Source organism: Plecotus auritus, assembly GCF_963455305.1.
Source record: "Plecotus auritus genome assembly, chromosome: 9".
NCBI classification, from domain to species: Eukaryota; Metazoa; Chordata; class Mammalia; order Chiroptera; family Vespertilionidae; genus Plecotus; species Plecotus auritus.
In genome coordinates, this window is record NC_137783.1 from 137,331,758 (window position 1) to 137,346,518 (window position 14,761).

The window sequence follows — 14,761 nt, forward strand, 5'->3', positions numbered from 1 at the left end:
CTGGGACTTATCTGAGTCGTTTTAAAGTGCCTGGCATATAGCCGTGACCAGTTTGGCTCAGTGGATAGAGCATCGGCCTGCGGACTGAAAGGTCCCGGGTTCGATTCCGGTCAAGGGCATGTACCTTGGTTGCGGGCACATCCCCAGTAGGGGTGTGTAGGAGGCAGCTGATCGATGTTTCTCTCTCATTGAAGTTTCTAACTCTCTATCCCTCTCTCTTCCTCTCTGTAAAAAAAAATCAATAAAATATATTTTAAAAATAAATAAATAAATAAAGCGCCTGGCATATAGTAAGCGCTCAATAAATATTTATTACATGAATAAATGATGAGGGCAACAAGAGAGCACTAATAAGCTAATAGGATGCCTCCAAGAGCTCACTGTCTATTATAACACACACACAAAACCTGATAAAGTGTGGGGAGGACCCACCTGCAAGGCCGGCACCCCACAGGAAGAGGTCCAACAGGCACCTGGGGCTACTCACCTGTACAGAATGACTGCCAGCCAGGTGCCAGTGACTCAGTGACACCCCCCACTAGGGCGAAGATCTTTACGGTGTACCAGGAGCCAGGTGTTAACTCGGTGACCATAGCATAGGTGACGCCAGTGCCTGTGACTATTTCAGTTGCGAGGCTGGAATTCCCATCTTTCTCAAGGAGAAGGCGGTAGATGTACGTGAGAGAGGCCTCATCAGAATTCTGCCAACTGAAGGTTGCTGATGTGGTGCTGGTACTTATTTCAATGTCGGACACATTGCTGGGCCCTTGATTTAAAAAAAAAAGCATGCATCAGCTTGAATTCCAGGACTCTTTTATTTAGTGCATGTAAAAATAGCCTAGCTCCTTTCGGGAAAGAATGAATAAACCTAATATTTGCTAATTCAAAAGATGGAAGACTTCTCAAAAAGACATTCAGAAAATAATTATATAGATTATATCTCAAAAAAAATAAACTTTTTCATGCTTCTGTTGACACTTCATAAGTGTCCAAAATTTTCAAGATATAATTTCCTATCTGTTTTTGAAATCTGATTAGTGAAAGAAAAATATATGCTAAAAATACATTATAAACTACCATCTCTACCATACACTTATTATGAGCAAAGTGCCTCCCTCACTGCTGCATGCAAAACTCCTCATCTGAGCAGTATCTTCCAACACCAATGACAGGCAGACCCTCCCCTCATCTGAACTCCCAAGGAATGAATGGGACAGGTATGTTTCCCATCCTTATGGGATCGCTTTCTGCTTCTAAAGACAATTCCAAGTTCACTAGGCTCAGCACCAGTGCCCCATGAGAAGAACAGAACCCTTGCTGATATTTTCAGCTTAAAGAGCTTCACATCTGACCTGAAGCCCAGAATCAATGGCCCCTTAGCCAATGCCTACTTCCCACCCTCCAAGTGAAAGTCAGGGAGATACTCCCTTTAAGAGGGCGTCTTAAGACACTTACGTGTGTACTGTGCAGTGAAGTTGGAGATCCCCGGGACACCGTTCACTTCTGGAACAATGGTGATGTTATACAAGGTGCCCGGGATCAGGCCCCTGAGAGTGATGGCTTTGCAGGAGCTGTTCATCTGGGTAGAGCCATGCTTAGACTCCAGGTGTAGATGGTAGATGAAGTCAGAGGCATTGTCTATACTCTCCCACTCTAACCCCATTTCAGTTGTGGTGACATTGACCACGCGGATGTCAAACACTGCAGCAGAGTCTGGTTGGAGGAAGCGGGGGAAAGTCTGTTAATGATCATCGTAACCTCCAGCTTTACTTCAAAGTATCTGTCAAGGGAACTTGTTCTTTCATCATCAGTCTCAAATGAGTTCACAAAGCGCAAACTCCAAAACATGGGTGAGAAACACACACACTCAATTCTTTCAAGAATGTTGGCTCCCCTATAACACAGAGGCACTTATCAGTTCACTCCATCAGTTCTCTGGTCCTTTGCCTTGGTCATAAAAGTGCCCCCTCTGGGGGTCTTCTAGTAAAAATCATGTTCAGTTTCCTGACCTGAGTGCTGGCGACCAGATGGGTTCGGCTTGTGAAAATTCACCACACTACGCACTTAGGATGTGTGTGCTTTTCAGATGTATGAGCTTTTCGGATGTATGTTATTCTCAACAAATTGTTTTTAATCATTCCCTCATTTATGTTATTCTCAACAATTCGTTTTTAATCATTCCCTCAAAAGAAAACATCTTCCTGAAACATAGTCAGCATACCAAAGAGAAAAACTGAAATGGAGAGTTGATATTTACTAAGTGGGAACATTTGAAACCAGGGTGGGAAAGAGGAAGAAAGCGCACGCGCCCTCCACTCTCAGAGCTGGGAATGAGAGGTGAAAGCGCCCACCTGAGCACTCAGGCACTGTACTCTGATCACCTGCCTGACACCATAAACCAGTTACAATATGAATGCAAAGATCAAGGCTTAGAAATAACTAAGCACAACTCAGGGGCATTAAATACATTCACATTGTTGGGTAACCATCACTGTAAGTTATCTATACCCCGAACAGTTCATCGTCCTCAACAGAAACCCTATCCCCATTAAACAACAACTCCCCAACCCTCTCACCCCAGCCCCTGGAAACCTCTACTCTACTTTTTTGTCGCTATGAAATTGCCTATTCCGGGTACCTCGTGTAAGTGGAATCCTATAATATTTGTCCTTGTGTGTCTGGCTTATTTCACTTAGCATAAGGTTAATGTTTTCAAGGCCCATCCATATTGTAGCATGGATCAGAATCTCACTGCGTTTTATGGATAAAGAATATTCTATTGTTTGGATATGCCACGTTTTGTCTATTCACTCATCTGTTGATGGACACTTGGTTGCCTCCATCTTTTGGCTATTACGAATCATGCTACTATGAACACTGGTGTACAAGTATCTATCTATTTGACTCACTGCTTTTTATTCTGAAAAGAAGTGGAATTGCTGGGTCATATGGTATTCGTTTTCCTTTTTCAAAATTGCCTTTAATGTTGTTACACTGATTTTCCCTAATAATAATAGAAGTTGTTCAATAATAGAAATGGTAACCCCCTAAAAGTCTACTGCATTCTTACAACTCTCATTGATTTTCATTCACTGAGACCTATCACAGGTGCCTCAATTACTTCGCAGCTGCACCATATCAAAGTGTCAGTCCACACTGTACTCAAAACCTGTCTTCAGAGCCAGAGGCCAGTGCACTGCCCTGTCACTCCGGGCCAGTTATTTACGCTTGCAGAGTCCCCATTTCTGACCCTGGAAAATAGAGATGATAATGGCACCCACCTCATGAAGTAAACCTTTTCCATAAGGCCACAGAATAACTATTTTAGGCTTTGTTGGCCATATCCATATTCTCTGTTGCAATTACTCATGTATAGCACAAAAGAAGCCATAGAGAGTACATAAACAAATAAGCATGGCTGTGTTTCAATAAAACTTTATTTACAAAAACAGGCAGTTGGCCAGATTTGACCCATGAGCCATGACTATCTGTTGACCCCTGATGTAAACAATGGAATGCCAGGAAGATATTAAAATTATCTTGTAGAAATAGTTATATGACAGGAAAGAATGCTTATAGTAAACTGGTATGTGGAGAAAAGCAGGTTACAAAACCACATGTACAGGATGACTTCAATGTTTGTCACATAATAAATATATATGGATAGATGTGTGTGTGTGTGTGTGTGTGTGTGCGTGTATACCTGTATACATCTTTTTTCTTAATGTGTGGGGGGTTTTATTTTTTTACTTTTATTGATTTTGAGAGAGAGAAAAAATCGATTTGTTGTTCCACTTATTTATGCATTAATTGGTTGCTTCTTCTCTGTACCCCTAGCTAGAGATGGAACCTGCAACCTTGGCATATAAGGATGACAGTCTAACCAACTGAGCTACCTGGCCAGGGCCTCCCTGTATATATCTTTAAATTAAAAACTTCATACATCAAAAGTTACCAGTGATTATCTCTGATTGATGGTTTATGCGTGATCTTTTTTCTTGTCTGTATTTTATAGAATGAATATGCATTTTTGTCATTGTAAATGTTTTTTAAAGACTTTTCTTAGATAATAAAAGAAAAACAATATGTGGAAAACCTGGCATCTATAAATTATACTGATGTTCTTTAAGAACCATCACTGTTTCGCAGATGACGCAGCCTATTTGCTTACCAGTTGTATTGCAAACTGTCTGGGAATCCCCTTCAGTCCCATTTGGCCCTTGTGGAAATATTTCAAAACAGTACTTGGTCCCAGGGTATAAGCCACCAATGACGATACTAGTTTCACTGGTTGTCTCCTCCTGAGATTTTCCAGCTCCGTCCTGTGTGGTGAGTATCTTAAAGGAGACCGAGTCATTGCTGCTCCAAGCTAAGCTAACAGTCCTTGTGGTGACACTCGTCACTCGGAAGTCAGAAACTGGACCGGGACCTGAGGGAAGAAAGGAGGGGGCAAATAAGGCTCTATCTCCAGAAAACAGGGTGACAGAACCTCACAAAATATTTACAATGAGGCTAACTGGCCCAACCTCTCCTTTTCTCTTCTTTGCACTGCCACCTACAATGCGAACCCCCTCAGAACTGGTGTTTGGCCACTGAGAGTACACTCGGCTACAGGAGTGCAGAAACTGTTTGCTTAGCTTGTTCAAGGTCATGCGCAGGAAATGAGAGGAGGCGTGTATCCCGGAGGTCAAGGGTTCAGGGTCTGGAGTGGGACCTTGGCCACTGCTGGTGTGCTTCCTGGGAAGGGGCAGACCTTGGATTAAAGCATTGATATGGGATGAGCCAGGACCCCTGGGTTCCAGTCCCTGCTCCGCCACTTGCTAGCTCTGCGGCTTTGGGCCAACTGTTCAGCCATGCTGAGCTGTAGTTTTCTCATTTGTAAAACAGAGATCCTACTACCTACCTCGAAGGCCACTGCTACCCTGATACTGTTATAGTATTACCCTACGACACCACTGGCACGCTGGTAATTTTATTTTAAATTATTGGAGCCTCTTCGGACAAAAAGCTTTTAATGTGCTGCCTATCATCTGATCTTTAAGGGACAGTTAAGCAAACAAGGGATGAGACACAGCTGAGCCCTGCTTCATTATACATCAGCATCTTAGGGACAAGGGGACATGAATATCCAGGTTCTTTTTGTCTCCGTGTAGCAATTTGCTCCACGTCTCTGTCACACCGGAACAGTCATTACCCGCACAGGCTGGGGTCGAGACACCCCAGCTGTCTAACCCCACGCTATCATTTGCCAGGTGTGACACCTGCCAACAGCACCTCTCTCAGCCTTGGCTGCCTCATCCATAAAACAGCCTAGTGGCATCCAGGTCACAGGGCTGTGAACAGTAAACAAGACAGAGCCAGGAAAACACATCACACAACGTGGGCGTGTGGCAGGGTCGGTCAAGGATCACCGGTATTGTATTGCAGATCCTGAATATAACAGTCCCGTGGACTCACACGCTCGGCTCTGCAGGGCAGGAGCAGAGCCTCATACTGGGCCTGGCACATGGCAGGTAGGCAAGAAAGGCTAGCTAACAATGCGTGCACTCACGGGTGTACACCTGGAGGAAGCCCGGCGTGCCCGCAGAGCCGCCCTGCAGGAACGGGCGCACTGTGATGTTGTATAAGGTGCTCGAGCTGAGTGGGGTGATGACGGCCTGAGTCTCGTTGACAGTGCGATTGAGATTGAGGGAAGCGGGCTCCCCAGCAACATGTATCTCGTAGGTGTAGACAGAGGACGAGTCATTATCATTGATTTTCCAGGTCAGGATCATGCTCATGGCAGTGATGTTTGTAGCTTTCATGTCAAAAACCTGACTGGATTCTGAGAAGACATGAGAGGAGTTCACAATAACCAGAATGGCCAAGCCAGAGAGAGAGAGAGAGAGAGAGAGAGAGAGACACTGTCATTGGGCATGCCATCTAGTCTAAGAAATACCCTCAGCGATGGTTCCTTTCTATCCCACACTGTTTAACCACAACACACACACATGTATGGGGTCCCAGCAAAAGTCAGGCATCTACACTAATAAAAGAGAAACATGCAAATTACCATCACTCCACTACACTACCAGCCAATCAGAGTGAGTATGCAAATTAACCTGAAAACATGGAAGCAGCCCCACCCCCCGCTGTTCCAGGCCTGTGGGGGTCGGAGAAGTCGGGTGCCAGTGCCTGAGGCTGGCTGCAGCCCAGGAGAGGAAGAAGCCACCTGCCCCGTGATCCCAGGCCTTAGCCAGCAGCAGAAGCCTCACGTCCGCCTGCCCCACATCCTGGGGGAAACAGAGAAACTGGGCCCCAGCGCCTGAGGCTGGGTGCGGCCCAGGAGGCGAAGAAGCCGCCTGCCCGTGATCCCAGGCTGCAGCCAGCCAGAGAAGTCGCCCACACTGAATCCCAGGGAAGACGGAGAAGCCGCCCACCTGCGGTCCAGGCACCAGCACCTGCGGCTGGCTACAGCCTGGTAGACGGAGAAGCCGCACACCCCGTAGTCCCGGGCACCAGGACCTGCGGCTGGCTGTGGCCCGGGAGATGGAGAAGCCGCCCACCCCACGGTCCCGGGCGCCAGCACTTGCGGCTGAAGCCCAGGCGAAGCCACCTGCCCACCATCCCCTGCGGCTGCAGCTGGCCTAGGCGCCTATGGCTGACGAGAGGGAGGGAAGCCCGGATCACGGGTGCCTATGGTCAGCTGGAGGAGGGAATCCTGGGTCCTGGATGCAGGGCCGAGGCAGAGGTGGTTAGGGGCAATCAAGCCAGCAGAGGAGCAGTTAGGGACAATCAGACTGGCAGGCAGAAGAAGTTAGGGGCAATCAGGCAGGCAGGCGAGCAGTTAGGAGCCAGCAGTTCTGGATTGTGAGAGGGATGTCCGACTGCCGGTTATCCCCTGAGGGGTCCCAGATTGGAGAGGGTGCAGGCCTGGCTGAGGGACATCCTTCCCTCCCCCATCCCCTGTGCACGAATTTCATGCACCAGGCCACTAGTCTTCTTCTATGAAGAAGCAACCTGGCCATCTGCAATGGCATAGCTGCTCTTGGTTCTCCGTGTGATGTGGTGGATTCCCTCATGGGCAGTGACAGTGGACAGTGACCATGCATTCCCTGTGCAGCCCCTTTTCCAAACAGCACTCCATGCCCCCTTGGTGGGAAGAAGTGCCTGTGACCCATCTAGAAGTTAGGGGACAGCATCTCCCTTCTTCAGCACAGAAATCCAGAAAGCGGGTATGTGACAGCTCTCCATCTCAAGACTTTGAATCCTCAGGGTGTCACCAGATCCAGTGCAGTGCAGCCATCCAGAGTTTTCTGGATGCTAATCCACTTTCTGTCCTGGGTCCTCCGGCCCCCACCCTCTGTTCTGTGGGCCTACGACAGCCTTTCAGAATAGATACACGTTTGGATAAGATAACCAGAGTCAGGTTATGCTGCCTGCCACCAAGCCCCTGAGAACTGCCATGCTGTGGTGTTTGCTCCTAAACCTGCAGAGCAGGCCATGTGCTTTTCCAAGTATTTGTGTCTCAAGCATCATCTAGAATGAAACTCCCTGAAGGTAGGAACTGTGCATTTGTTTAGCCGCTCAGCAGCATCAATCCAAAAAGCCTCCTCGTACTGGTCAATCTACAGGGTGGAGGTGCTCATAAAGGAGAGGTAAAAAGCAGCAACGTGCCCAAGTTTCCATAGGAAGAGCAGCATGCTGCCCAGCTGGTGTGGCTCAGTGGTTGAATGTCACTCTATCAACCAGGAGGTTTGATTCCCAGTCAGAGCATAGGCCCACGTTGTGGGCTCGATCCCCAGCATGGGGCGTGCAGGAGGCAGCCAATCAGTGATTCTCATCATTGATGTTTTTATCTCTCTCTCCCTTTCCCTTCCTCTCTGAACTCAATTTAAAAAAAAATTATTTTTTTTTTTAAAGAAAGAGCAGTGTGCTTCCCAAGGTCAGTCCAAAAGAGGAAACTCATTCTCTTATCTCAAGGAGGAAATACTTAACCAACACTGACTAAGTGAATATCAGTTTGTAAGAGAAAAATATTACACCAGCTTGTCTCATTGGCTCATGTGCAGAGAAATGAAGGAAAACCCGAGGCAGCTCCCAGGGTCTGCACAGGGTGGCTGCTCTCTGTGCTTTACTGAGCTCAGAGAAAGAAGCGTCTTGGCCACAGGGCTAAGAAGAACCTCAACGGGTCTGCTCTGTCCGAAATCTCTTCCAGAAAACTCCGTGTAACAACAAAACCGCTTGTGAAGCAAGAGGTAACTCAGAATCACAGAGGACAAAACTTTGTGCTAGCAACTGGCTGAAGCCATTTTATGAAATCCAACATACGTGTCCTGAACTCTATGGCGCAGGGATGCCCTTCCTTGCCGGTTGGTTCTCTAGGATAAACAGTGGCCTTGTACTGCGTGTCAGACTTTAACCCAAGAAGCAGGACTTCCGTGTTGGTCGGAGGAAAGGCAGAGGGTGGGTCTTCAGGTTCGAGTTGGTATTTGTTCACAGGGGCAGTGGGGCTCCTGAGCGTCTGGGCAGAGCTCTCTGTGCCGGTGGCATCTGCTTCAAACACAAAAGGCAAAGATGTTAAAATTCGACAGAAGCACATGCCTGTCTTCTTGCTGCCCCGCAGTTGAGACTCCACAGTACCTGCTCCCCTCCTCCCCCAGACAGAGACGCCTGTGCCTGAAAAGGCCCCGATTTGGGGCAGATGTTTCACTCTGTACTTTTATCCCAGGAAGCAGCATAGATATCTGTGCCTTCCTTTCAAATTCATCTATTTGCATCTCTCTCCCTGCTTTCAGGAAATCACCTTCTCCCACCCAAGTCCAGATGTGCTTTTCCAAGGACAGCCACCAGTCAAACGTAGTTCATCAGAACCCCCTCAAGCACCTGTTTCCCTGGCCTAAACCCCCTGCTGACAGGAGCTGAACCAGGGGGACTGCTGGTGGCCGTTTCTCCTTGAGTTGTGTGGAGAAATACTCTGACAACAAAACAGATAAAAAGAAAGGAACAGGAAGAAGCGATGAGCGTCACCCTGTAACTTTCTTTAAGGCCTGGCTGCCTGTGGTGGGGAAATATACATGAGCCAGTAAGTTGCTCTTCTAGCCTAAGCGATGTTAAGTCTGGTTTCTGTCCCTTGCAATCAGGAATCCTAACACCCACTTTGCAGTTCTGTGTCCTACGTATAAAATGGGGGTGAAATGTTTGTTCTTCTCAATTCACAGAGTTGCCCTGAAAATGCTCTGAAATCTGCAAATGACTACTCCACTGTCAATGCAGGACATGTCTAGGTCTGCCTCAGTATCCCTTTTCTCGGGGGATGTGCTTAAGCTCCTCCAACTGGCCAGTGTGGCTCAGTTGATTGGGTGTTGTCCTATGAACCAAAGGGTTGCTGGTTTGATTCTTGGTCAGGGCACATGCTCAGCAGCCGATGGATGTTTCACTGTCACACTGATATTTCTCTATCTCTCCCTCTCTCTCTAAAAATCAATTTTTAAAAAACTTGCAAGTAGATGAGAAGCACAGTCTTGTAACTCACCTGAGCCATGTTCTCCAACCTGAAGGTCTCTCTGTGTATTGTTTGACTCCGAAACATACAGGGTGGCCTTATATTTAACCCCTGGCTTCAGGTCTGAAATGTTGACTGCTAAGTTTTGATTCAACTCCTCATGGCTTCCCATGGCTTCTAGGAGCATCCGGTAAGTGGTAGTGCCATTATTATTCTTCCAAGCAAGTGCAACTGCCGTCACACTCTCAAAGGCAACACGAAGGCCAGACACTGGAAGAGGCTCTATTTTAAAAACACATGATAGGCATTGATGGAACAAGATATGCGTAATCACCTTTCATTAAGAAAGCTGTTGTTTCAATATTACCCACTAAACACATTTCTTTATATCAGAGTCCAGTGCAATTCCATCATTGCAGAGCAGGGGAAAATATATATCGTATGCAGAAGAGAAGAGAATAAATCTTAAATCCAGAACTTTTTAAGATCTGTAATATTCCCCAAGACAGTGGACCAACAGTGAATTGACACTCTTCTAAACTGTCCCTTTTAAACAGCAACATTTAATACATCTGTTTTTGAACATCAGGAACAGATCATCAAATAAAGTGATTGTTTGATATATCTAAAGGTCTCGAGTTGAGACAACACAAGTAATATCATTTTGCAATACCAAGGCATTTCTATGAAGGAACGCATCACTGCATTCTGAACCCAAGGGGATTTTTCAGAAAACTTTCAATCTGTGCAATCCCCTCACCGTTCTTTCCATCACCTGATTTGGCTCTCAGCGACATAAACCAAACCATTTCAGCCAAAATGACATCCACTCCCTACCTTTATGAGAACATGGAGCTGCAGAGAGGCGGGTGACTTGCTCAAGAACACACGCTTGGGGGCATCAGGAAAATCAGAACCCAGGGCTCTGGCCTTAAGCACATACAAGCACAGGTATGTTGTGGACAGAGCAGAAAACCTGCCTGAGGTCTGCAGGAGGCTGAACCTGAGACACCGGGCCCCATCCAGCTGGTCCACTGTGTGGTTCTAGTCTTCACATCAAAAGTTTCTGATGCAAAGATTTCTAAACTGGGCCATTTGTGTGCCTTTTTCTTTTTCTAATGGAACACCAACAAACTAGCCAGCTGAATGACATTGGGTACCTGTTATGAGCATCACTGTGCCACAGGGGTTAGGAATCAGGCCCTCTGGGTTCCCACCACTTGTAACTCTGGGATCTCACAAGAAACCTAACTTCTCAGCTTTACAGTTCCATCCACTGTAGCCCTTGGGGTTACTGGGAGGACAAAAATCATGGAATAAGGACAGCTAAGCACATAGTAGGTGCTGAGTAAACAGTAACTGAGGAACGCAGCCTTGTCCTCAGGCTGTAAGGCAGAGTAAGGGTCCTCAGCTCCCAGCTGGCCGCTTCCTGCTAACTCACCACCTTCTCTTCCCCACCCTCGCCAATTCTCTGTCCCCTTGTCCCCGCCACCATTTCTAAATTCTGTCTTCTTTTCCCTCCTTCATTCTCTTCTAGCACCTTCTTTTCCTTTCTTTAACAATATAATATAGAAATCTTTATTTGCGGGGAGGGGGTTTCCCTCTAAAACTGTGCTCTGAAGAGCTCTAGAGGTTTATTGGAGGGGCCTGAAACAACCCCATCTCTTAGCCCCTCTCTCCCTGGTTCTTTTTACTTGCTGGGCTTCTGAGAAAGATTTTGCTTAAAAAAATTGTTTCCTAGCTGAAAAGAAGACAAGTTGAAAACCATTGGTTTAGTGTTTGTCTGCTCCGTGTGCAGAAGGCACTGGCCCAGGTGGTCACTTCAAGCCCTGGACTCCAAGAGGTCAGACTCCTGGCTTCACCAGCCAGTGAGATCACACCCCCACACCGGAAAACCAACAATGAGCCTCTTTTTTAAATGTGTGCTTCTTCTCAGCTTAAAAAGACCTTCTCACCTCTGTTTTATATTTTTGGTTCTTTTCAGCTTAAAAAAAAAAAAAGAGAGCTAAATTTGCAGCTATAACAGGTGGCTCAGGATATTGACATCTAAGCTAAGTACAAATCTAAGCTCAATCAAATGTCACTGGGCACTTTCATTTGAAACACACATTCCTCTATAAAATCTACCAAAATTTCATTCCCCAAGAAAAATTCCCGAGAATATAAACACAACACCAATTTTCCTGGGGAGCTTAGAAGAAGCCTTGTAATTAGTGACACCATCAAACACACATTTCCAACGGGGTCGCTGTTCCCAAGTCCCAGCAGAAACGTATTAACCAATAAAAACAAAAGATTTTTACAACCAAGCAGTTGGAATTACTTAAAACATCCCCAAAACAAGGGGCCTTAATATTGAATGATCAGGTGACCTGAACTCCTGGGCTTTGAACAATACAGAATCCTTTCTCCTCTCCCACAGTCAATGACAATCAATCTCTTTTCATTGGGCAAATTGAATGGACAAGGCTCTAGCCCACCGGGCAAGAAGGAATGATGGTTTATGATCATTGCTGGGAGCTAGTCACCTTACCTGTTGTGACATTTATGAAACTGGCATTTCCCCAAGTTCCATCTATTCCCGGAGTGATGGAGAAGGTATATAAAGTCGTTGGACTTAAGTCGGGGATATCAATGCCTCTTTGATTTGCACCAAAAGTCTGCTGCCTGCTTTCCATCTCATCCTTTACTTCAGACCCATAATGAGAAGCAGCTGAGTCGTCATTTTTCCCTTCTAGATTCACAGTGGAGGGACTGATGGAAACAGCTTCAATGTCAGACACAGGACTGGGTTCTATTTCGATATTGTTTCCAAAGAAAAAGGAAAGAAAAAAATTATATTTGCAAAAGAATTACTAGGTGTACCGGTTAATAATGCAGATTTTTTTCAATAGATGGAGTTACACATATGTTGATATATATGCAATTTGATATGTATGCTATTTTGTTGTATTGACAACAAGCTTCAAAATTTCATATGTCAAATTTGCTGAAGGTGTTAACATAATAGATATTTTTACACTTAAAAATGGCAAATTTCATGCCAAAAAAAGAGCATTTGTGGGAAGTTTTAATTCATTACTTTATTTTGAAGAAAAGTGCTGCTGAATACTTCAGGAAGCTTATGGTGAACATGCTCCATCTCAAGATACTTGTGAATGCTGGTTTAAACGCTTTAAAAGTGATGATTTCGATGTGAAAGACAAAGAACATCCAGGTCAACCGAAAAAGTTTGAAGACCAACAATTATAAGTATTATTGGATAAAGATGCATGTCAAACTCAAAAACAACTTGCAGAAAGATTAAACGTTGCTCAGCAAACAATTTCCGATCATTTACAAGCAATGGGAAAGATTTTAAAGGAAGGAAAATGGGTACCACATCAACTGAATGAAAGACAATGGAAAACCGAAAAGTCATCAGTATGAGAGCAAGGCCTGATCTATAGACTACTTCCCAGAAGTGAATTTTGCAATCATATAGATACATGTAAGCATGTGTGTTTGGGGGGGGGGGGGAGAGAAGGCTTTAAAGCATAGACAAAATGACAGAGGTTGGCCATCTTGGCTGTGACTTGAACGAGGGCTAAATCTGTATAGAAGCTGCTACAAACGGAGACCTCAGATGCAAAGTGAGTCTATCTCCCCATTTACAGAAAACAACCACGTGTGGTGAGGCATCATCTGGTACAGAAGTATCCGGTAACTTTTTGCCAAACCCTGAAATCAGAGGAAGCTCCATAACCTTCTGGTATGAAGATGACAAGGGACAGAATCACATAGAGAAGAAAGAACTGGTCTTAGAATCCAGACCTGGACATATGGACCTGCTCTCCCCCACCTGAGCTGTGTGACCTGAAATTAATCCTTTCGAATCTCTCCTCTGTTGACAGCTCTAACACACTAAGCACAAAGGGTGGATTATTAAGGCACCATGACATGGTAAACATGGTCACTGGATATGGACATATAAAAAAATCTGTCCTGCCCAGCCAGCATGGCTCAGTGGTTGAGGGTCAACCTATGAACCAGGAGCTCAAGGTTCAATTCCCCGTCAAGGGCACATGCCCAGGTTGAGCGCTCCATCCCCAGTAGGGGGCGTGTAGGAGGCAACTGATCAATGATTCTCTCTCTTCCTTGATGTTTCTATCCCTCTCTTCCTCCCCCTTCCTCTCTGAAAGCAATTTAAATCAAGTGAGGATTTTTTTAAAACTATGAAAGTTATTACAGTTATTAACTATAACTTCAAAGTGGATGCATACTAATTATATTCAAGACTGAGGAATAGCAACTTGCAACAGAAGAGGAAGCACAGCCATGGGGCCCTTCTTCTCAAGGACCTAGGTACTGACCCCAGAAGAGAAAAGATGGTACGGTAACCCCACCTCAGCATGCACGTAACCTTCAAATGTCAGCATGGAGAGTGTGCCTCACCTGGCCCTGCGGAGACGCAACCATTTATGCAATCCATGAGAAGCGGCAGGAGAGGAAACAAGAGAAACGAAAAGGCACAGGCAGGGAAGAGTCTAAGGCCCACAAGTCATTACACTTCATGCCTCAAAGCCCCTCCAGACTTGAGCTTCCTGTTGCTAGAGGGGCAGCTTATCTCTATGGTGCCCATTACAGTCAATGCTGAGGGTGGTGAGGGGAGTGGTAAAATGATAACCAAGGTCACAGTGGTGGAGGCAGCAAAAGCAGCAGCCCTATTGGGGACCATGTTCCTGGCACCGTGCCAGGTGCTGTACATACATACATTTGCTCATTTATGCTTCACAACAACTTCATGAGGAAGGCTACGGATCTGTTTTAAAGATGGAGAAATGTGTTGAGAACTACATTTTGTTAGTTCGTACAGAGATTCTGGGAAGTTTTTAGGAAAGCAAGTTCTTGTGTTTCAATGGTTTAGAAAATAAAGCACTTTTTAAAATATTTTTTTTAAATGTGTGTGCGCCCAGCCGGCGTGGCTCAGTGGTTGAGCATTGATCTATGAGCCAGGAGGTTATGGTTTGATTCCCAGTTGGGGCACATGCCTGGGTTGTGGACTCGGTTCCCAGTTTGGGGCATGCAGGAGGCAGCCAATCAGTCATTCTCTCTCATCATTGAAGTTTCTATCTCTCTCTCCTTCTCCCTTCCTATCTGAAATCAATAAAAAAAAAAATTTAATAAATAAAATGTGTGTGTATAGCTTGTTGGTGTGGTGTGTTTTGTTTTGTTTTGTTTTTAATAAAGATGATGTCTAAGAGGAATTGCCCAGAGTTCAAAACCGACAGAGCCAGG

General features: G+C 45.6%; 1 protein-coding gene across 1 annotated transcript in view; it reads right to left on the reverse strand.

Annotated features, from left to right (window-relative positions):
- The window catches only part of PTPRJ (protein tyrosine phosphatase receptor type J), a 139,965-nt gene that overhangs the window by 24,230 nt on the left and 100,974 nt on the right, over positions 1-14,761 (reverse strand). The window contains exons 4-10 of the mRNA XM_080642001.1: positions 12,018-12,278; positions 9,515-9,766; positions 8,311-8,535; positions 5,552-5,824; positions 4,172-4,429; positions 1,456-1,713; positions 488-766 (exon numbers count right to left, since the gene is read on the reverse strand). Coding sequence (XP_080498127.1) covers positions 488-766; positions 1,456-1,713; positions 4,172-4,429; positions 5,552-5,824; positions 8,311-8,535; positions 9,515-9,766; positions 12,018-12,278 — 1,806 coding nt within the window. The remainder of the gene's footprint in view (positions 1-487; positions 767-1,455; positions 1,714-4,171; positions 4,430-5,551; positions 5,825-8,310; positions 8,536-9,514; positions 9,767-12,017; positions 12,279-14,761) is intronic.